Source organism: Brachionichthys hirsutus, chromosome 8, assembly GCF_040956055.1.
Source record: "Brachionichthys hirsutus isolate HB-005 chromosome 8, CSIRO-AGI_Bhir_v1, whole genome shotgun sequence".
NCBI lineage: Eukaryota > Metazoa > Chordata > Actinopteri > Lophiiformes > Brachionichthyidae > Brachionichthys > Brachionichthys hirsutus.
The window spans coordinates 12,852,188-12,874,082 of record NC_090904.1 but is presented as its reverse complement, the minus strand read 5'-3'; the positions used below and the strand labels follow the sequence as shown (position 1 = coordinate 12,874,082).

General features: G+C 44.2%; 1 protein-coding gene across 1 annotated transcript in view; it reads left to right on the top strand.

Annotated features, from left to right (window-relative positions):
- Window positions 1-2,806: 2,806 nt before the first annotated feature.
- prickle2b (prickle homolog 2b) overlaps window positions 2,807-21,895 on the top strand; it is a 62,214-nt gene continuing 43,125 nt past the window's right edge. Inside the window, exons 1-2 of the mRNA XM_068742365.1 lie at window positions 2,807-2,848; window positions 3,195-3,280. Coding sequence (XP_068598466.1) covers window positions 2,807-2,848; window positions 3,195-3,280 — 128 coding nt within the window. The remainder of the gene's footprint in view (window positions 2,849-3,194; window positions 3,281-21,895) is intronic.

Here is a 21,895-nt window from a genome sequence, read left to right as displayed (position 1 = left end):
AAAGCGCCGCACACAAACACACTGCAGTACAACACACAGGTACATTCACACTGGAACACCCTACTGGATCAAGACGAAGACATTGAGTCCTGAGAGCTGTGGAGATTCTGCTGCTAAACATCAGAGAGAATCAAACCCCTCTGTGTTCTTGCGTATCTCTCAGGTAGCACGGTGGCCAGAGAGAACCGTTAGCTCTTAGCTTTTTCAGAGAGGGTGCTTTATCTGGAGCAACTTGAAAGAAAGACTTCACCGCATGGCAATAGAACTGCAGTAGATGCTCCAAAGGCCCGTCAAACTGGCCCAGGTCACGGGCCCAGCAGCGCGAGGCCTGCCCATTACCTCATCTGCATCTGGTGGCGTCTGTCCAACTGTAAAGACTTCCATTTTGAACATTTTGAATTATTGTTTATCGTGATATCAGGGTACTTTTTGTGTAGTTGTATTTTTATATACACATATATATATATATTATCTTTTTCTCCAGTTTGATGCAGTTTTGACTTTTACACAAACCAGAACAAATATGTCAAGAAGAAATACTAATTGTATATATATATATTATAACTGATTAAGAAGCCATATTTGCTTTCACAAGCTTCTCTGCATATGATGCTGTTTTAATGCCTCGTGTGAAAATGTCCACACTTTCTGGCAAAAGGAATTTCACAGCTTTAATCTGCGACTTCACAAGGAGGAAGTAAATGATTTGTGCCTTACGACTACCACTGATGAATGCCCTTCTCATTGTGAATGTCAATGACGTTCAGTCAACAGAGATCTCAGGTGTCATAAATGAAGGGATTATTAACAAGATATTGAAGTGTGTTTATTGTACTTTACTGTTTTTTTTTGCCACATTTATCAACATTTTTAAATGTATTATTGAAGTTTTACAATGCAAAATGTCCTTAAAATCCACTTTATAGGCAAATATTTATTTCTTCATGTGAATGTATAAAGGCATTGTCCGTGCAGTATCTCCATAAAATGATGGTGTCACGTTTCCGGTGCTGTCAATGTGTTTATTCATTTAAATATCACATCTGCATAAATTGTATGAGCAGAGGTTGGTGCTGACAAATTAAAAGAATCATGTATGAGATCAAATAAGTCAGCGATCAGAAGGAAGTAAGGTGCCTGACGCATGGCAGGCTCGCTTTGTGCGTCTGACCTTTTTCATATATTGATATAATGATAATGTACATAAGTGGTTGGGTTTCACGCTATTCTGGCTGCGTGACAAAATCCTGTTCAGATGTGCGGGCCTCAAGCTGTGATTGAAGTCAACCACAAAGAAACGTTCCCCTCTCAGCAGGAAACTTTAAGTTAAGTCTTTATAACAAATGGAAGGCAGAGCCTGATTCATTTGGATGAAGAAAAGTAACCTACAATGGTTTCCTCTCATGTATAGAATTCCGTATCCATTAACCTTAAAAGTTCTGAATGTCCGCCACCTTTCAAGCGCCCATCAGAGCAAAATTGGGCCCGACAGACGTCTGCAAGTCTAAAGATATTCAGACTAGAGATGTTTGAGATATGTGCACGGAATTAGAAATCCTGGATTGTTTTTGTTTCCACAAAAAATATCAGGTCAACCAAAAAAAAAAGGAGTTTATCTCAACTACTGTTTGCATTTCTTCTAGCCTGCAAGCTATTTTTATTGTTCCAAAAGCGTTTGAGGTCCAAACTTGAGACTTAATGAGGTGAGTTTTAAAGTCTTGCGTCTGCTGAGTCACTTCCTTCACCATTATTTTCAGCATCATTCCTAAAAGCAATGTAGGGTGACTTTGAACTGAGCATCAGACCCATGCAGGCACAAGCGTTTCACTGCCCAAAGATAGAACATGTTTGGCAGGAACGTCTCTGCCGTCCCTCAGTCAAGGTTGTGTTCTGTCAGATTGTGACTCAGCGATATTAACATGTGAAAGTGACTCATTCCAGCTCCTGTGAATCTGAATGATGTCCCTCCTGTGTTCTTATGAGCCAAAGCGAAGCAGAAAGCAGAAAGAAAAGAAGGCTGTGATGATGCTTCTCTATTTGGAGCTGTCTCAAACTAAACAACAGATCCCGATTCCCTGCGCTTTAATGACTGAATCTGCATAATTCCAAAATTGGGCCTATTTTTAATTCCACAGACAGTTTCAATTATGCACACAATTCTCCATGACTGTGAATTTATCATTTTCACTGTCCAATAATACAATTTTTGATACTTTATTAGCTATTTGTAAAAAAAAAAAAAAAATAAAGAAGTCCTTATCTGGCAATGTGAAAGAAAACGAAAATCCAGAATCTACTTTTGGATCTGACTCAGAATTCCATCATCAAGATTTCCCCTTTCCCAAAAATCCAATTAAAACCCGTGGATAGGTTTTCAGCACATTTTGCAAACAAACACAAAGAAAAAGAAAAAGACTATCAGACTGTGTTTGGTGGATCTAACACACTCGTTAAAGTGTTCATTTCCTCCGTGATTACAGGGTCGGCTCGCCTTGAGCTGGGCTGGACGACAGAACACATCCACGCTGTCATTTCGCACCATATCATGGTTTTTATCAAAGCGTAATTACAGCGCCCCCCCCCCCCCCCCCCAAACACACACTTCCATTGGCTGTGATGAAAAGGGGTGGAGCCTTCCGGAACAGCGCGGCTCCATTCATTCATTGATGACGGACGGGAGCCGGGGCTCGGTGCGTCTGGAGAGTAAAGAACTGAGAATGAAATACGCACGGATCTCCTGTTCCCACGGCGGCGTTTGCCTCTGCAGCAGCCGGCCGCGCCTCCACTGACCCCGGATCAACTTGTCATGTTCAGCCGCAGCAACAGGAGGAGAGATTCCAGCCGATCGGTAGGTCGGCGAGATGGAAGTCGGATGTTTGGTGGTTTCCATGGCGCGTTTTTTGTTTGATGTGATTTTTCTCGTTGCTATGGATATCAAATGACATCCCTTCTGCTACCAAGGCACAAGCCACAGGATGAAACATGAAGCCTTAATGAGGGATTTGAAACTTGTGTTAATTTTCCTGATGGAAATCCAATTATTTTCCTGCCTTGCATGTCGTTAGTTTTAGTTGTAGTTAATTCAAAAGACATGAAACACTTTATATAAAATATTTAACCTGGCACATTATTACTACTGTGCATTCTGAAAACTGTTTTGGACGTTTTGCAAACCAGTTTCTGTTTATTCCCAGCTGAACCCTGCAGGGGAGCCACAGCGAGGCCAGCCCTGTGCCGCCTGCGGACAACAGTGCCCTGGCTTTTCTCTTCACAAATGGAGGTAATGGAATTTCTTTATTCTGTATTTTAAAAGCATAGAAATGCACATATGCATGTATTTGGTTCTGAAATGAGCAGAAGTATTTCCAACATAAAGCGAAGGTGGTTTGAGCCAGACACAGCACAGCTGATCAGTGTCAGCTGATCCAATCACTCCATTTAAAGGCCCATTTTACAGGCATTATTGATCTAATTGAAAAGTCGTGAGCCATATCAAAGCTTTTTGACCCAAAGACATGACGGACTCTTACATTGTGGGCTGTAATAATCTGCTTGACTTGCTCCACTGGGAATCATTTTCAGGAGAGCACTGACGAAGCAGTTTGAATAGAATATCCTTTAGTTTTAATGTTTACCAACCTTGTCCACTTCATTTTGGAGTACAGCGTTAATTTCATTGATCTCAGTTCCTCAGAAGCGCACAAATAATCACAAAAGATGTACATTTCTTTTGGGAAAACAATCGGGTCGAAGCCACTTTATTGGAAGCCGTGGATTTGTCAGGGTTGTTAATGGAAATCAACAATGGAAGAGGAGGGTCGGAACCATAAAGACATCCAGCCCCCTGGTTTCTGCAAACTATTACAGGGGCAACAGCGTGCTCAGGAATGCAGCCTTTAATCGCCCGTCTTTGCAGACTCACAATAGCAAGTCAGCATTTTTCCCTCCAACAAACTGGAATAAAACGTTGTCATTGGACAAAGACCCGAGGAGCTTGGGGGGGGGGGGGCAAAACGCTGTTTGTGGCTCCAGCAAGAATTTTTTTCATGCACAGAAAAGTCGGCAGTTTTGAAAACAATGTCCTCTCTTTCTCTCAAATAAAACAAAAAGTCGTTTTTGTGATCATTTAATGAGACATGCTGCTCGAACTGTGTTCTGGAATGTGGTGGACTTGAAGCGACCCTGAGGTCAGAGATAGGCAGATCTGTGCAGGTGAGCACATACTCTCTCCGCCGGTCACACACCAGATGTTGTTTGTCTGTTGCTAAGCCACCACAGACGGAACAACAGCTTCGGCTGTTTTTCTAATGTCGATAAAGAGTTATTGCGCTGCACTGTTGTGTTGTCAGAGGCACATTAAAGGCCCGCTCTACCAGGATCATAAATCTTTTGTCCTTCTAAACTGGCAGCCACCGAGTCAACAGCAGAATTTATGGCAGTGATAGAGGCCCGAGGGACGGCACTGTTTGTCCCCCCCGGGGGGGGTTAGCGACACCAAGGATGGCGACAGGAGATGATTTCCAGACGTTATTTTTTCCAGGGTCACCCTGAGCTTCACTTTTGTGGTTTTATGCGAAAGGTTTCGATACGCAGGAATTGTCATTAAATGGGACCATTTGTGTTGATCCTGAATTGGGAAACTGTTTTGGTTGGGTCTCCATTTCTCATCAAGTGTAGTCACGTTCCGTCTATGTGGAACCGGCCTTTGTGTTGTATTCCATTCTGTAAATTCACCTGGTTCCCATGGCGATGTAAAAGTCCCCCCAGACCAGAGGTGGGCAAACCTTTTGACTGGGCCACAATGGGTTCTAAAACTTGACAGAGGGGCCGGGCCAGGAACAGATGGATGGAGTATTTGTGTGAGCTAATATATATTACATGCAAAACCCATTACATGAAAGGATTTGGCCTTTTACAGGTAACATTACAGGGAAAAGGTCAAATGAATCAGGTTTAATTATAATAAAATTTAATTTAATTATATAATTTGGACAAGTTCGGCGGGCCGGATTCAATAGCCCAACGGGCCGTATATGGCCCCCGGGCCTTGGTTTGCCCGTGCCTGCAATAGCCCAACGGGCCGTATATGGCCCCCGGGCCTTGGTTTGCCCATGCCTGCCCCAGACCAATGATTGTCCAAGCTAGCATCGAAACACAAACTATAGCCTCCATTGGGTTTGCGTGCGCGTCGGGTTAAAGATGATGTTGTGACAGTTTCATTCAGCGTTGCCATGACAACCAATTACATCGAAGTAGCGTTATCCTCAGATTACGCTCTCACAAGTACACAGTATGCCCTTCCAATCCAGATGAACAGTAAAGTAGTTTTTGTTTTACCGCTGTGGGATTTTATATCCAGGGTGCAGTTCACAGTTTCGCTCTGACCTGTAATTCGTGTTGTTAGACGGGTTTTGTTTACTGAGGTTTATCCGGGATAATTCAAGTCTTAGACAATAAGTCCCAGTGAATGGGTGCACAGTGACACTACGGTGCAGGCTTTTAATTCCCAGAATATTCAGCGTGCACATCCAGCATGGATGCTGCCTCTTTATAAGATGTTCCACGAAGCTAAACTCCTGGAGGTGTTTATAGTCGAGTTGTCTGAGTGTGTTGAAGCCTGTCCTATTCAGAGTCAAGCTTTGGGTGTTTAAAGTCTGTGTCTACAAGCTTTACAAAAAGGGTTCTTTCCCTGTGAATAATTAAAAAAAAAAAAAGAGTTAGAAAAAAGCTCAAATGGCTGAAATAAGCATCGTCTACAGGGAGTTCAGGCCCACTCCGTGCGATCCGGAGTCTGGATGGAAGTTTGATAACAGCGTTCGGAATAGAAACTGCTGGCATGTAGACGAAGAGTCATGCCAGCATTCCTTGCGATTTCTTGGGATAAGGTGAAGGAAGTTTCTTTTAGAAAAGGCCACCTGGGGTTGCTCTTCTTTCCCGGGTGTAGGCCCAAAAGAAAGGACCAATGACAGAAGAGGTTGTGTTATCTCGCTGCTTCTGTGTCAGCAACTTGGTAGGCTGAGTGGGCTCCAGGTTTGGAATAGGAGTCGATCCTCCTTGCACAACATGCTCCTTCTGAATTATTAATGCTCTGCCTTTGGCTTAATTGAATTTCCTTGTCCTAATGAGCCTCATTACCAAGCTTATTAACATCCTCTTTAGTGTGAGTCTGCCACCGGATCAGCCTGATCGCATGAACCTCGTCTGCATGTTGCCGACGTGTTTTAGAGTTAAATGGTTACGCTTGGCCCGCTGGTGGGGTTGGGTCAGTCCAGACATGACTCGCGACTACAAAGGAGGATTTGTACCATCACATCGTGGTTATTTGTTATTGCTGCATCACCTCTGGCTGAGAGCGCAGCGTAAAACCGCCTTTCCAGCAGCGGGTTCAGTTCGGATTACCGACAAAGGATAAAGGCCATCCTTGTATGCAGGAAGGCCTTAGCTGAAACCTCAGCATGCAAACCGCAGCAGGGAGGGGAGGGTTGCATTAGATCAAGGGGGGAGTGGATAAAGGTTGAGTTTTAACCCCGGCCTTGAATGGCTTGCTGATGTCTGTCCCCTCGGTAACCCACTCTGATTTACATAACACAGGGTGGCCCAAGCTATTCGCTGTGTTAACAGTGCCTGACAAATAAAACTGTCAAGGTGGCCAGGCATATAAATCAGCCCTGACTTAGAAGAAGACTCGGTATGAGGTAAGGGGGGAGCCACTGGGGGTCTGCGCCAGACAATGGCAACGGCAGATTTTTCACTGAGACTGTCTCTGTGTCCGCATGGAGACGATGATCCTCCTTGATAACTTCCAGTGTTGAGGAAAAAAAAAAAAACCTTCTCTTCTCTACCCGCCGCCACCACCACCACCACTCTTGAACACTTTTTTTTCAGATGGTCAAATAATAAATTCAATAATAAAAGTAATTGTTCCTTCAGATGGCATTTATTTTTCACTTTATCTTTGTCATTAGTGACGGTTTATTTTGAAAGGGCATTCATTTCGCCGCCCTCTGGAGTGATGTGACGTATGACCGATGTTCACAGATAATGCAATCCCTTGTATAAATCATGACTTGACCTTTTGGTGTCTCTGGCAGCGCTGGCCTGAACTTGTCACGTTCCATCTCTCTGTTTTCACTCTTTCTATCGCTGTTTTCTCTGCTGTTCTTTGCCCCACTTGTTTTCCTCCTGTCTCATGAGCACTGGTTCAATTTCAGAGAATTCTACACGGTGGAGAGAGAAGGAACCAGATCCAGAGCGGTCAGTTGTTGCTACAATGCTGTGAAATAATGGAAATTAAATGGAGGCGGTCATAGCTCAGCTCAAGACATCTCTGATGCAATCAAAATGCTCTGTGCATAAAATTAACATTTCAGTTGTCCAAATACTACTATCCCCCCAAACACATTGCACATTACAAAGATTCATTTGTATATATTTTTTTTGTGCCAAATTTTCTAAATCAAAGCGAAGGATGATGTAACAGGAATGGAATGCTGCTGCTTGTGATGCTATTTCCTCCTCCCTCCATGTCTGCCACATGCAAAACCCGCATGGTAGAAATGCTTTTCGTGAGTTAATAGAACGTACGTTATCCCGAATTAAAGTTTGAGAATTATAAAGTCACCATAATATGTAAAGTGCAAGTTATCCTGACAAAAATCTTGAGATGTTATTTGATCGGTTGTTACAAATGCAAGCTTTTTGTTATCTGACTAACCGTTTATGTTTTTGCTACTAAACGGTGTTTTGTCGGCTGTTTTATTGGCCGCCGGTGTATTTGTAGAACTTATTAGCAGACAGTAAATGATCCCTCTCATCTAGATATTAATTATATGCACATGGCACCTCCTTAAGTAGGTCTGTGTGTGTGAGCGAGTCTTAGTTTTGCAGAATTTAGGTGACAATACGATTGTCAACTCCATGTGTAGGAGAAAGATGGATGCAGGCGTGACAGCAGGTTGTTATCTCATCCACCAGGTGGGTTCTGGATGCAACCGGATCTTCTACCAGGTGTCTGGTTCCTCCTGGCCTTCTAATTGCTTGTGTACCATTCTGTTGCACCTGCATTATTATCAGTGGGTGTATATGGAAGAGTTGATGAAATTCTGACGTGAATCCAGATAGGAATGACGATGATTTAATATTTAAGCGTTTGCTAACCATGAAAATGAAAATTTGCCATCATGAAGATGATGACGATCAAAATGAAAGCATCCAGGTAAGTGCACGTTGTGATGTTGTTTCTATTCAGGCTTGATCCTACAATTATTATTTTTGATCTCTTCTCGATAAAACTCCTCCTCCAGCACAAAATCATAAATAAAATTATAAGCATCCATATTCAAAAAGAAAACTGCACCCAATACAGAGCTGCACTTCAACACGACTGAATAAATGAGTGTTCAGCCTGATCAGACTTAATATATTCTGTTTTATATGGCTTTAATAGAGATCGTTATTGTACGGGACAGCTGTGTGAGTCTATGAAATGTTCTCTGCAGTGCAAGCAAACGGCCTCAGCCCAGTCAAGGTCATCTCTAACAGGCGCTCATGCATTTGGATTGCGACTGATAGGCATCAGAAAAGTCCCTCACAGAAGATGGCGTGTGTTTGGTTTTCGATGTGTGCACTTGTTCAGAGAGTGTAATTTAATCGCTCTGCCTCAGAAAAATGCATGAAATGATTGTACTGCTTTTCGGTGCTGCACTTTTTGCAGGCAACTCTATTACCACTGTGCGTTAATACAACAGGGTTGCAGTCTTGCATTATGTGCAGCTAATGTTCACCTTTTCACCCAGCAAGCCCGCGTACTTCTGCATTCCTGAGTGCTAGCATTGCTAATTTACCCCCTTTTCTTTTGCCCTGGTGCCGGTCCATGCCTTAATGAAGGCTTAGTGTGCTAAGCTGCCTTTGAACTGTCACTGGAAATAAAGGGAGGCAGGCTCATCCCTGCCATACGCACAGCAAGTTATCATTTACTGAGCTCAGATCTGCAATTCAACCCCCCACCCTATAGCAGAGAGCTAATTCATGCCATCCTTGCTTTTTTTTCTGCGATAGTTGCTTCATGTACTGCAGCTGTTGGGATGTTCAGCTTTTGTGTTTGATATCGTTGCTGTGCAAAGGTAATTTAAATATAAAGCACGTCTGGCATTAATAGCATAGGCCAGTGTGTTGGGTGCCAGTGTCATGTTAGAATGCACACACACACACACCTGTCCTCCTCTATACTCATTCAGACAGTTGCCATTTACAGCCAGTTGTGTAAACCTAACCGTCCCCCCACAAGGTGTGTCAGCCCTCAGCAGTCGTAGCTTTGCAGCGCATCGGGCACCAAGGTCAGCGGGAGGCATCACGATTTCATCTTGTACTTTGCATCTGATCAAATTCATCAATTTAATAATGAATGAGACACAACATTGCTGAGCTTAAATGAATATTGATTTTTGATGCTAATGAAATTGCCTCCACATGTTTCAGATTATGAATTGATCAAACGCAGGGGTATGCTGGAGGTTTTCAATGATCATCATTCATTTATTATAGACGTTATAGAACAACGACACCTCCAGGCACTTTACTTGATTGGCCTCATTGTCCCGGCATCACCCGATCCCAATCATTAAAATGCTTTTCATTATTTCTCTGTCTATGTATTTAGTCTTATTTAGCTATGGCACAACGACCAGATGTCATCACAGTGATAATGTTGCATGTTGGCGTTTTAAAATTTCATCATCTGAGTGCAATGCAAAGACAAAAGGTCAGGGAATCAAAAGCTCCATTTCAAATCCTCCTCTGGGGACCATGAACTTCAGCACAAAATGTCATGAGCTGTTGAGAAATTTCAATGCGATCCAGAAAATGCCAAACCCGCCAGTAGTTATGGGAGTCCCGACCATCTTTGGACTATGCTATCTGAATATTCAAAATGTAGATGCTGAGATATTGTTAGATTTTTTTTTTAGCCATCCAATCTTTCAGTGGAGTTAAATAAATAATCACCACCAAACTTTAGAATCAATCAGTCCAACGTTTCCATCACTGGAAACAAGTATTGAGTATAAAGATCATACTTGATCTGTCCTTTGTATTGTACTTGACTTTTGCACTGCAGAGAGCCTGCTTAATTTAATTGCATCACCGTGTGTAAGGACAATAAAGTGCTATTCTATTTTATTCTATTCTATTCCGAGATAGATCCATGCAGACCGGATCAGTGGGTGGGCAAAGTGAAAGATCGACCGTTGACAAATATTTCTATCTTACAGCTGCCCCCCCCACCACTTATCTGTTGTTTCTTTTATATTCTTTCCCTTTATTCTGAATGTGACGCATCACTGCATCCTCAGCTCGCTGGCCCATCGTTCCAGCTGCCTTCCCCTCTCTCCCTCTTCCTCCCCGTGTTTATCCATCCATGCTTCTCCGCATCCATCCAGTTTAGAGATTGCCAGCCCGGCGCACCGAGGTTTAAGGAGTGCACAACTTCAAAGACTTCTTTGATTATCACCTCCTCATGTTTTCCCCCACGCCTCCAACCCTTCTGTGTCCAGCCACCTGTTCCCACTCGGAAGAGGATATTCATTGGTGGTGATTTTGAGTAGTTGCTTTATGTTTAAGGTTGTAGAAGCCAACAGAGGTCAGTATTGTACAGCAGCAAAGTAGCCTGATATCTAAGTTGTCATCGATAGCGTCTCGAGTCGTTGCGTCGCCATCGCCTCTTTGTTTAGTCGCCCTCATCAGTCAGAGTTTCTGGCAGTGCTATTACTTTAATGACCTGTCCCCTTTTCATTACAGACCCAAACATCCCAGTGGAACCCAAACCCTCATTTGACCCAACTGCTAAAGGGGAGCTTGATGACTGTGCGTTGTCAGATTATTTGATTGGTTTACTGACTCTGCCAGGCTATTGATTATTGGCTGGTTTCCACAGCATATTGACCAGAGACTCTCGAGTCTTCAGGAAAGGGCCCATAAATCCACTCCATCAAACAGGAAACACACAGGCACAGTTGCTGTATTGATTACGAAGGTCCATTTTAAGACTAAATGTGTCAAGTTAAGCTCAGTCGCTCACGCCTTCTTTACAGGATGAATCTCTTGAATAGTCGGCGCCTCGACTCATCTATTCCTGGTATTCACGCCTTGTCTCCATCCTCACCGTCTTTCTCTGTTTGTGTTATCTGTCATCATTTGAGGAGTGGGCGAGGTGTCATCTTGACTTCTGATCACTATTCTCAATGAGTCAAGGCGAATGCTGATTGGCTGCTGACTGAGCTGTGATGCAGTTCCTTTATCTCTGTGCTTTCTTGGCGGATGCATTTCTTCAGTGTGTGTGTGTGTGTGTGTGTGTGTGTGTGTGAAAAATGGTGGCAAGTCTATATTTAAGTATTCTAAGTTATCCTGTCATTGCTATCTATTCTGGATCTATGCCATTGTGTCTTTACAACGCTCTCTTGATAGGTGTCTGCTGACTCATGACTTTGATTCTTTTTTCTTAATTGCCACCAGCAGGTCGGATAGATTTCCGTCTATTAGGTGAAATATCTGTTCTTTTTTGGTGATCCTTTCATTCGTCAGAATATATAGCTCATTGTACAGCTATACCAGAGCTAATAGCATAGCGTTATAGTCTCTGTCTTGTTGATAAGACAATCTTTAAAGAAAGAATACATCCCAAGCAGTGCGCTCACAGCCAGAAATAAACCCGCCAGTGCTGCATTGAGGCTGCAAGTATTCCAAACGACTTCAAACAGCTGAATTATTATTTTATATTATGCTGCAATCGAATGAATCACTGCAGCGAATCTCTGCGTTCACCGCAGTAACTTTCCAAGATGGTGTTTCCGCACTATTGTGGACAGGTGGATGAATTAAAGCACATATAGTATATTTTCGCAGTACATGCTGTGGCCTGTGTTGGAGGATGTGAATTAGGCCCGTGTTGCGAAGAGACGGCGCCGGCACGGACACCGAGTCATTTGGATGGAGACGGATAGAAAGAAGAGCCAGCGTCTCAGCCATCCGACCAGCCGCCTCAGCCGTCAGATTGAAGACACCATCGTCTCTCTCGCTCATCTGGTCGAGATCATTTGTTTAAGATGGCTGGTTGCTAAGGCGATGAGTGGGCTGTAACTTTGCTGCTGGCCCAATGGGTACTACACATGCACGGTATGACAACGGGAGCATGAGGTATGTGGATAGGCGGGACACGCGTGTGTAACAGAAATAGAAAGCTCATACCCAAAGACGTTGGCGTTGCTTCTTTGACGTCAGATTTGCTTCCCTTTTATACTGAGAAACCGCGTAGCTGTGGGGCCATACGGATTCCAAAGTAGAAACATTTCAGTGCTTTAGCGCAAATAAATAAAAACTGACTCCGATTGTGTAACTTGGGTTTGATAACTATCTTATCTAAACTCATCTCCATCATCTCATCCAAAGAGAGAGCCGCGTCCTTTTGCTGGTGGTTGATTTTCCGCTCTGATCACCAGGGAGGCTTTAAGTTCGGGCAGTGCAGCTTGACTCATTTCCCTGTGAGACATAAAAACGTTGGTCTTTTTGCAATATGCAAAAAAACCAACTGTCCATAATCTGTCCATAATCTTACTGAGTAGTGCAGCCCCCAAGTGTGATTGAATGGTGGCGACATTCCTTCCATTTGTAAAGCAGAAAATCTTGCGAGCAGCGTAACAGACCGGCATGGGAGCCGTCCATTATCTAACCCCTCTGTTATTTATTTCTGAACCTGATACTCTGGCAGTGTTGGCCCAACACACGGTCTGTAAAAAAAAAAAAAAAGTATTGAAATGAATGTTGACAGGTCTTGACTTGGCTTTGACTCTAATTATAATGCATATCATGGAAACATGGATGGCCTTGGGTAAGGAAATGTGATCAACATGAGAGCCTGAATCTCACTTCTGATTGAGTCACGCTGCCAGAGGATGATTCACATGACTATCAGTCAGATGAATTAGCATTGGCATTAGCATTAGCAGATGCTCTCCCATTGGTCGTCTGTCACGCAGCAGGACCGTATATAATCCCACATTATCCTCTCCGGCAATGACAGTAAACATGGCTTAGTCAAGTGCTAGAGCGACGGCTAAGTTCAGAGGTGGAATAAAGAATGGACTGATCTGTTGTTTATTCAAAAGGCTGTTGTGTGTGTGTGTGTGTGTGTCAGAGGTCATCTTTTAACAAATAAATCTCTTCTTCTCTCATTTAATCCTCTGCCCTGGGGTTGTCCCACACCACGGGATTATCCCCGACCAACCAGAGAGCAGACAGACAGGCAGACAGACGTGATGGCTGGCAATAGTTTGCACAAGCTTCAGACATGATTAATAATAAAAGCAGTCATGTGTCCAAGGAAGGAATTTCGATGCACGCAACAGGAAGTCTTCCCTCTTGCCCTGCGGTTCCGTGCTATTGTAGCCCGATGGTAGATGTCAGAGATGGATTTGGGTTCAAGTCCCGTCAGGCTGAAATGAAGCAAATAAATCAGGCCATTTTGAAATATGGAGCTGAAACCGATATGTTGGAAAACAGGCCTTCATTGGTCGTCAGCTGGCTTTAATATTAATATTATATTTACACTGTTCTAACTTTGTGTCCACAGAAAAGCGAGGCTAGCCTATCCTTTGGTTAGCTTAGCACTTAATGAGCTTCATTTATTGACAGTATGATGACCTTTAAAAGTCTTTAGCAACAGAACAGCTGTATAAATAACACAGTACTAATTCATTAATCAGTAAGTAATTAGTAATTACATCAGTCATGTCAGTGGGAACATGGCAGAGAGGATAAGTGGAATAAGAAAAGCACAGACTTGTTTTTTTCCCAGAATAAAATCTTATCATAGAGCAAACGTAAAATTTAAATGAACCAATAAGAGTGAAGGGTGTGAAGCTGTGGCTCCAACAGTTCACATGAGTTCTGGTGGAGTTCAATCTGTCTGGGTTTGCTTCGTCATGGAGGCTTGAGGTGGACGCCGTGTATCTGTGCATTCTTCAAGAGTGAGCTGAGCCTTGGCTCGATTCAACGCCCTGTGTAATATATAAGTTCTGGGGCCAACATTGTCCCCCATTACACACACACACACACACACACACTAATTCATTATCTCACTGATTCACACACACACACCTGCTCATCATTTCCCCCAACAGACCAAACTTCTCATTTGGTATAGAGATCAAAGACTCCATTATTTATAACTGGCCTGGAGGGGTAATTTGTTCCCCGTTTGATTCCGATCAAACCATTCCTCCATCTTTCCCGTTATTTATCTACATATTTACTTGTTTATTCATCCGTTTGACCTCCTGCTCCTCATTACAGCTTCTTTAATGCCCTTAAGTGAAATCGACATGGTTTGCCTGCAGCTCTGGGGATGAACGGGGGAGGAAGATGGGCTGGATATAAACAGTGTGTGGACAGTAATGTGGGAACGCAGCGTTCACACACTACAAGTAGTTTTGGAACATTTTAAACTTCCATCCCGTTTCATCTTCTTCCCCTTTTTGATCTAGCGTTGGATCTGCATCTGTCACGCGCCAGGTGGTTTCCCCCGTGTGGTTTCCTGATCTGGTGTCCAGCCAATCAGATTATAAAGTGTGTGTGTGTGGGGGGGGGGGGGGGGCGTGTTCATGCCTGACTTTCCCCCTGCATCTTCTGTCTAGATTGATATTGGCGTCCCAGCACAGGTGCGATATAGTGTTTGAGCACGTGCGACGGCAGGTGCTAAATGCTGGAGACTTTTAGTGTACCTTTGGGGTGATCTGAGGCGGGTGTAGCCCATTGCTGCTGCTGCACGTGTCAGAATGGTGTCAGCAGGGCTCACCCCTGTAATATTTAATAGCTTGTTACCTGAGCCAGAACGTGTGCCTCGGCGTTGTCTCATTGGCTATTTGGGCTGGGGACTATCCAACAATCTCATGTTTCAATCTGATTACAATGGCAGGTGGAATGGACAGCGCCGGGACGCCATGCTTCATTGTGACCTTTTTATTATCTACGTCCGGAGGAGAAAAGAAAACCCTCCTCTCCATTCGTTATGGGTTGAAGCCCCCCCCCCCCCTGTGTGTGCATGTCATTCACTCACGAAGAAGACACGCTTAAACACGTTTAAATTTTAATTTGCCAGTATTCATTCTCTTCCTTTTCTTTTCTTTTCATTTGTGTGCTGCCGAGTTTGCCGCGTTGATGCCGAGGCAGACGACGTCATCGCTACTGCGTAAATTAAGATAATCGCTTCCTGTACAAGTAATGAACAGTTTAACACAGTTTCTGCGGATACAAACACACACAACAAGTACATGGTTAAGAAGTATCTAAAAATGTTCCCTGTGCCAGCTGAGCAGGAAATTGTTGGTTTAGCGTCAGCGCTATCGGCAGGTATCATTAGCGCTGGCGCTATTCAGCCTGGCCTGATTAATGATGTGGGGTGATAGAAGAGAAAGTGTTCATTTGCCAAACACAATAGACCCACACTTAGCTGTTGCTTGGACACCTCTATGGACACACATGAACACACCCTCACTCGTCAGTCTCGCTTCATTGCCTGCTAACGTGGCGCAATTAGATTTACACACCTGTGTGTTCCAGCAAAGTAAAATAAAAGTATGAATCCGCGTTCATCAACCTGCAAATTATATATGATTTAAGGAGAATCATGATTATTACACGGTAACACCTCAGTGTGTGTGTGTGTGTGTGTGCGTGTGTTTAACTAGTAGTTGACTGACTTGCACTAATCCTCCTGCTGCCATCTGTTGTTTGACCTCCTTATCACACAACCAGACTCCACAGGTCCTGTGTTTATGTGTGTGTGTGTGTGTGTGTGTGTGTGTATGCCCATGCCCAATGATTTGGTGTGTTTGTTTGTGTGTGCAGCCCTTAGCTGTCAGTCATCACGGACCAAACGGGGGTAGGGTGAAGGGTGTCATTAGTAAAGACCAGCAGAGGCGTCGTTGAGGGTTAATAGGGTCACGCTCCTTCCAAACGTGCACATGTGGGACTGATTTCAGTCCAGAGGTTAGCCTGGCAGAGGGGCGGTGGCTAGTTATGGGGTTGCCTTGCTAAGTGGGCATCCATCATGATCGTATTTCAGAGTTCTTTTAATTCTTTGAATCAGGGCCTGGTGTCTTAGCCATTACGAATCAGGAAGCTGCTTTGAATTCACCCCCTGACCAGTACGATGGGTGGATCGGTCGTGAGGGTTTCACCTGGGTCAGGTGAAACCCTCACGTGGGTCATCCATCCTAAGATTCAGTGGCTTTGTCTACTGTTAACCAGTTAGCTTTACTTGACGATAAAAAATAAATACATAAATACTTTAATTTATAATTGTTAAATCTATACAAATATCAAACTGTCAGATATTTTTTTATAGGAGGTTGTGTGACTCTTTCATGCTCAGCGAAGTTGCTGCCTGGATTATGTTTGGGTCAGGACTAAAACCAGTAGAACATGTCGCCTCAAATCTTGCAACACCCAATGCTGTCGGTTGTTTATGTGTGTGCATGTGCTGCAGATCAGTTTCTATGCAGTTCATATGCGATTGGGCCCTTAACTGTATTTGATGTACAACCACAGCCTTCATCCACAAGGAGTTTAAGAATAATAGCTGTAATGAGCCAAGTTTATTCTCCCCCGTTGTCCGTTGTCGTCCTGAAATATGTGATTCCTTCTGTTCGAGCCGCTCTTTTCACGCCCACGCCCGTTCCCATGATCCTGCGTCATTGCAGCTTGTTTCTTTACTCTTCTCGCTGATATTACTGAAGGTCTCTGTGGCGTGAGTCATCCCGTTTGCCGTTTCACTGCAAGTTAGCCCTGAAAAAGGTTTTGAATTGCGGCAGCATCAATTTATTCTTTTTTGGAGACAATATTTAGCTCCTTGATGGAAAAAAGTTGAACCACATTTATCGGGGTGTTGGAGTTGGGCGCATTGAGGTGGAATGTTGTCTCTTTCACAATTGATTTCATTTATCATCCCTGAATAAATCTTTTAAATTGTTATTTGTAATTTTAGGAAGTGGCGTTGTGTCAGGTACTTATTGATCTTGTCTCCAGGAGACGCAAGTCGGTCATTGTAATCAAACTCCTTTGATTAAAGACTGTAATTTTATTTGGCAGAGCACTTGTTGATAGGTTGGCTCTAATGAGAGGACAATGCCGTTGCAAAGCTTAAACACCACATTTCTAGACTATGCTGTCAAAATATTTCACTTATAAATGTTGAAAAATCTGAATAAAATTAAAGACGTGCAACGTTCCATTCCATTTGAAATGTGTTGCAAAACATCTGGATTGACAAAATAGTGTTGTATGGCAGATATGGACAGTCTCCCCTGCGTAGTTCAACAAATCCCAGAGCTGCAGAAGCATCCAAGGCCAGTCTTACTCAACACAGCAGAACTCTGCGTGATTTGTGTGGTGTCTAATTTGTTCTCCATATGGTGCATACACACTAATGTTCCATACACACAGACACAAACACACACGTACAACCTCCAGACCTTTATTCCATCTCTCGTCTGCAAAGTGTGCAAATATAGCTTCAAGCTGAAACCGGGCCACATGTGCTCTAGATCTGAACATCAGAATGCAGGGCTTCTTTTTCTGTTTGTTGAAAAGGCACAGATTGGTTGTCCCTATCAATTTCTATGAATCTGGTCAGGTTGTATTTAATGAGCGGTGTTGGATTAACTGGCCACTCAGGCCGGTCTGTAGGTCTGGGTGGCGTCACTCTTCTGGTTAAAATAAGGAATTGGCACTGCTTTAGATGTAAATGGAGAACAAAATACCATTTTGGTTACCTGCTCACAGTGCGTTCCCCTTATTAATGTGTCACCTCTGATTAAGGCCCCTCCGAGGAGTGCTGGTTTGTCACACCAGAGCGCCTCGCGGGGGTGGGGCTTTGATCTGGAGGAAATTAGGCTTGACTGTGAGACACCAGAGACGAGAGGTCACATCATCGCTGGACGAGTTTGAGACGACGCAGAAGCACTTCATTCTCCAGACCTCCACAACAAAGAAGACAAAAAGAGAGGCATTGAAAGGACGAGGAAGAGTGTGAGGGCATCTTCCGGTGTTCAAACTGGCTGCTCACGCCATCTTTGTACACACCATCACCAGAAGGAACCATTAGTCGTCCACAGAACAACGCTTTGAAGTTCCTCTTCCTCTTTCTGTCCTCCTGCCCCCCCCCCCCCCCCCCCCCTCTTGATCTCCCATTTCTAAGTTTTGCATTTATTTACATCTTCATCTTTCCAACCTTTGTAGTGCAAAATACAGACTTTAATTTCAGCTAATGAGTGCTGAATTTGAGAAAGGGGCCTCTATTGGGATGAGGCAACCCTTTTCAGGTGAAAATTTGCAATGCTAGTAGCGCGCATAGAATAATTCTGAAAAAATAGGGCAGCAATTTTTGGCTTGAAGAAGCCCTAAAAAAAAAAGAAAGATAAGGCAATTACATTTAATGAAGTCTAATGCGAGTAAATGATCAAAGCACTATTGAAGAGGAAGAAATCAGGACCACTGAGCCATTGTGAAAGGTGATATTAGGGAAAGAGCAAGAGAATAATAATGTTAAACTTAACATGACGAGGCCATGACAAAATGACTTTTTCTGAAGCATCGAATTACCAGTTATCAATCAAAGAATGAGATCTTAATTAATAATTGTAATACTGGGTTTGAATCCTAACTGTGCTCAGTTTGTATGTTCTCCCCGTGTCCGTGTGGGTTCTCCGGTTTCCTCCCACATCCAAAAAGCAATTTAGGTGAACCGGTTACTCCAAATTGTCTGCAGCGTTTAAGTGTGTGTGTGTGTGTGTGTGTGTGTGAATGGTTGTCAGTCTCTGTGTGGCTCCGCAATGCGCTGGTGACACATTCGGGGTGTACCCCGCCTCTCACCCATAGCAAGCTGGTTCCAGCAACTCCCGTGACCCGCAAGGCGGAAAAGCGTAAGGAAGCGAATGAATGGCCATCATTGTTCCATCGCGTGATGATCACACGCTCTCTCTGCTTCTGGCCTCATGTGATGGTATGGTGGCTGCTGAAAACACAAAAGGCAAACTCTTTAGTCCCAGTCTTTGGTTTGTCCCTTCTGGGCTACCATGGACACATCGGTTCTGCAGCTATAAAAGGTTCATTCCAGATAGCAATCCCAGTATGTAGCTTCTCCTGATATCTATCCAGGGATCCAGTGTCTGACAGTGCCTCAAATTAAGAACTTTATTACTTTATTATAATTATTATTTATCACTCAGTTTTCATCTGTTGCTTTAATGTTTTTCAGATTTTCCCAATAAAAAAAACAATGGCAGTTATTTCTCTCATCAGATTTTCACATGTTCCATTGTTCTTCCTTGTTTAATAAATGACACTGTCCAATATAAAGCTGAGGCAGCATGTGCAGCATGGCAGCGCTCCAAGTGACTGGTGGGTCTCTCTGGCCACGTGTATTTTCTGTGTCCGAGCTCGGCTGGGGCCGGGTCGGTGCTCGACAGCAGATGATCCCTTCTTTAATGAGATTTTTTTAAAGTTTTTTTTTAACTCCCCTCGCTGTCTCGCTTTGTGGCGCCACAAGAGAATCATCTTAGGCTGAAGCCGTGAACCGTGAAGGGGAAAGCCTCGGACACCGATGGGACACTGGCACAGAGAGATGGGGAAGGAGGAAGAGGAGGGACAGGAGGATGAAAGGAGAAATGCAGGAGACAGCAGACGGAAAATATAGTTATTTGCTGACAAATGGCTAATTCCGCTTCACCCGCCTGGTTGTCAGTCAAAGAGCTGATCTATTATCATAAACAAGGAGGGCGTCTCTCGGTGGAAGTGGCGTGGGGAAAATAAGATGACACTCAGGTTGCAGAGAGAAGGAGTATAATTGTATGGTAACCACATCCTCACGATTACCACAATCCAACTGTTGTGTATGTGCTTCTATCGGAGCATGTGGTATCTGAATTTCTGAATTCCCTGATCATTCCTTTGTTCTTCTCCTCCTCCCCGCCCCCCTTTCTCTCTCTTCCCTCAGAGAGAGGTTGATATATGACATCTGCTTGAGTAGAATTGGATTGCAGGCATCCCTAGTGGCGAATGGAAATGTGTCTCTGGTATTTTCTCCATGCGTTGAGCATCTGGGTTGAGCGATGAGGGAGGAAGGAGGAGGTTTGGGTTGAAAAAGAAGTAATTAAAACGACTAATTTACCATGGAAATGGCTTCTTAAATCACTAACAGCAATCCCAGACTGAGACAGAAGGAGAGCGTGGAGAAGGACGAACCGAGGAAATACGTGTGAGAAACTCTCATTTAGAAATGGATGAAAAGTGAGGCTTTGAAGAAAGCGGAAGGACGGGAAGCTTTGTTAAACTGACAGGCTGCCGCCAGGAACCTTGTTATCCTGTTTCCATCTGAGTGGTAGACCGTCTCAGACCCTTGTCTTCCTCCTGTATCTGCTTTGACTCTGTTTCCTGTCTAAATGTTAGCTTATGACCCCTGCAAAATAGGGGAATTAGCGACTTAGCAGCTCTCTGTTAAAGGCGCGAAAGGGAAGGCATTTCCTTTTTCACGGTGAAGTTATTGACCCCGTTTTATTCACAGGCTCCTGTTAGATGTTGACTCCAAATACAGAGGATGTTCAGACCATATGCCGAGAAAACCTTGCTGATTAGGCAAGTGGCTTTGCTTCCTCTCAGAGAGTCTGGTGGGTGACGTCCATTTGACAGGAACTTGTTAATGCACAAATGAGGAAGATGAAGAAGAAGGGGATTAGCCAACACAAACCACTAACCCCTGGTAGTGACCTGGTAGTCCACCACTATTCCACCACTATTAAAGTTATGGAGTGATGGGGCTGTTAGCGGGTGCCATCTCATTTCATTTCATTTCATTGTCTAACCGCTTATTCCGCTATCGGGTCGCGGGCCAAGCTGGAGCCAATCCCAGCAGTCAATGGGCGAGAGGCAGGGGACACCCTGGACAAGCCACCAGTTCATCGCAGGGCGACACAGAGACAGACAACCAGCCACACACACACTCACACCTACGGGCAATTTAGTGTCCCGCCTCCATGTCTTTGGAGGCGGGAGGAAGCCGGAGAACCCGGAGAGAACCCACGCAGACACGGGGAGAACATGCAAACTCCTCACAGAATGGCCACAAGCCGGAGACGAACCCGCGACCATCCCGCTGTGAGGCAACAGTGCCTACCACTGCGCCACCGAGCCGCCCTGCCATCTCACTTTCCGTTTCATTTCCTCAACTTAAATTCCCCCCATGTCCCCCCAGAGCTCATCCTTAATCAGTGTCTGCATTATGCAAGGCCCAGCAAGTGTATCATTCTAGATATGAAATATGCATGAGCCCTTGTGCTTGACTCCCACCCCTGATCTCCCCTTAGCACCCCCCCCCCCCCCCCCCCAAAAAAAGGAAGGAACCGTTTTGTGTTGTTTGATTGCGTTAGGAGCTGAAATCAATCAAATGTTCTTGCGGACGTGTGGTTGCCTGAGTTTTTCGGATTGTGTGCGGTGTTTTGGAGGGAAACGGTTAAGAGGACTGTGATAAAAGAGAAGAGTACAGGATGGAAGAACCAAAGAGGGATTTTAAAATGTGATGTGAGGCTGACAGAAGAATGAGGCAAACAACATGGCAAAAGGAAGAGAGCTATAGAGAAAAACAACGGCGACAGATCATCAACCAGGAGGAGACTCTTCACGGGACTGTCAATAGAAGCAATATCCCCTGATTGATTGTGCCACTGTGTCATGCTGAGCTGATCCCTGGAGACCCTCTGTGTGTTTGTGTGCAGAGTAGTGGGTTTGGGTGGGTGGGTGGGGGCTCAGGGCCTCAGCTGTTGTCGGAGCAGGGGACCACGCGCCTGTTTTG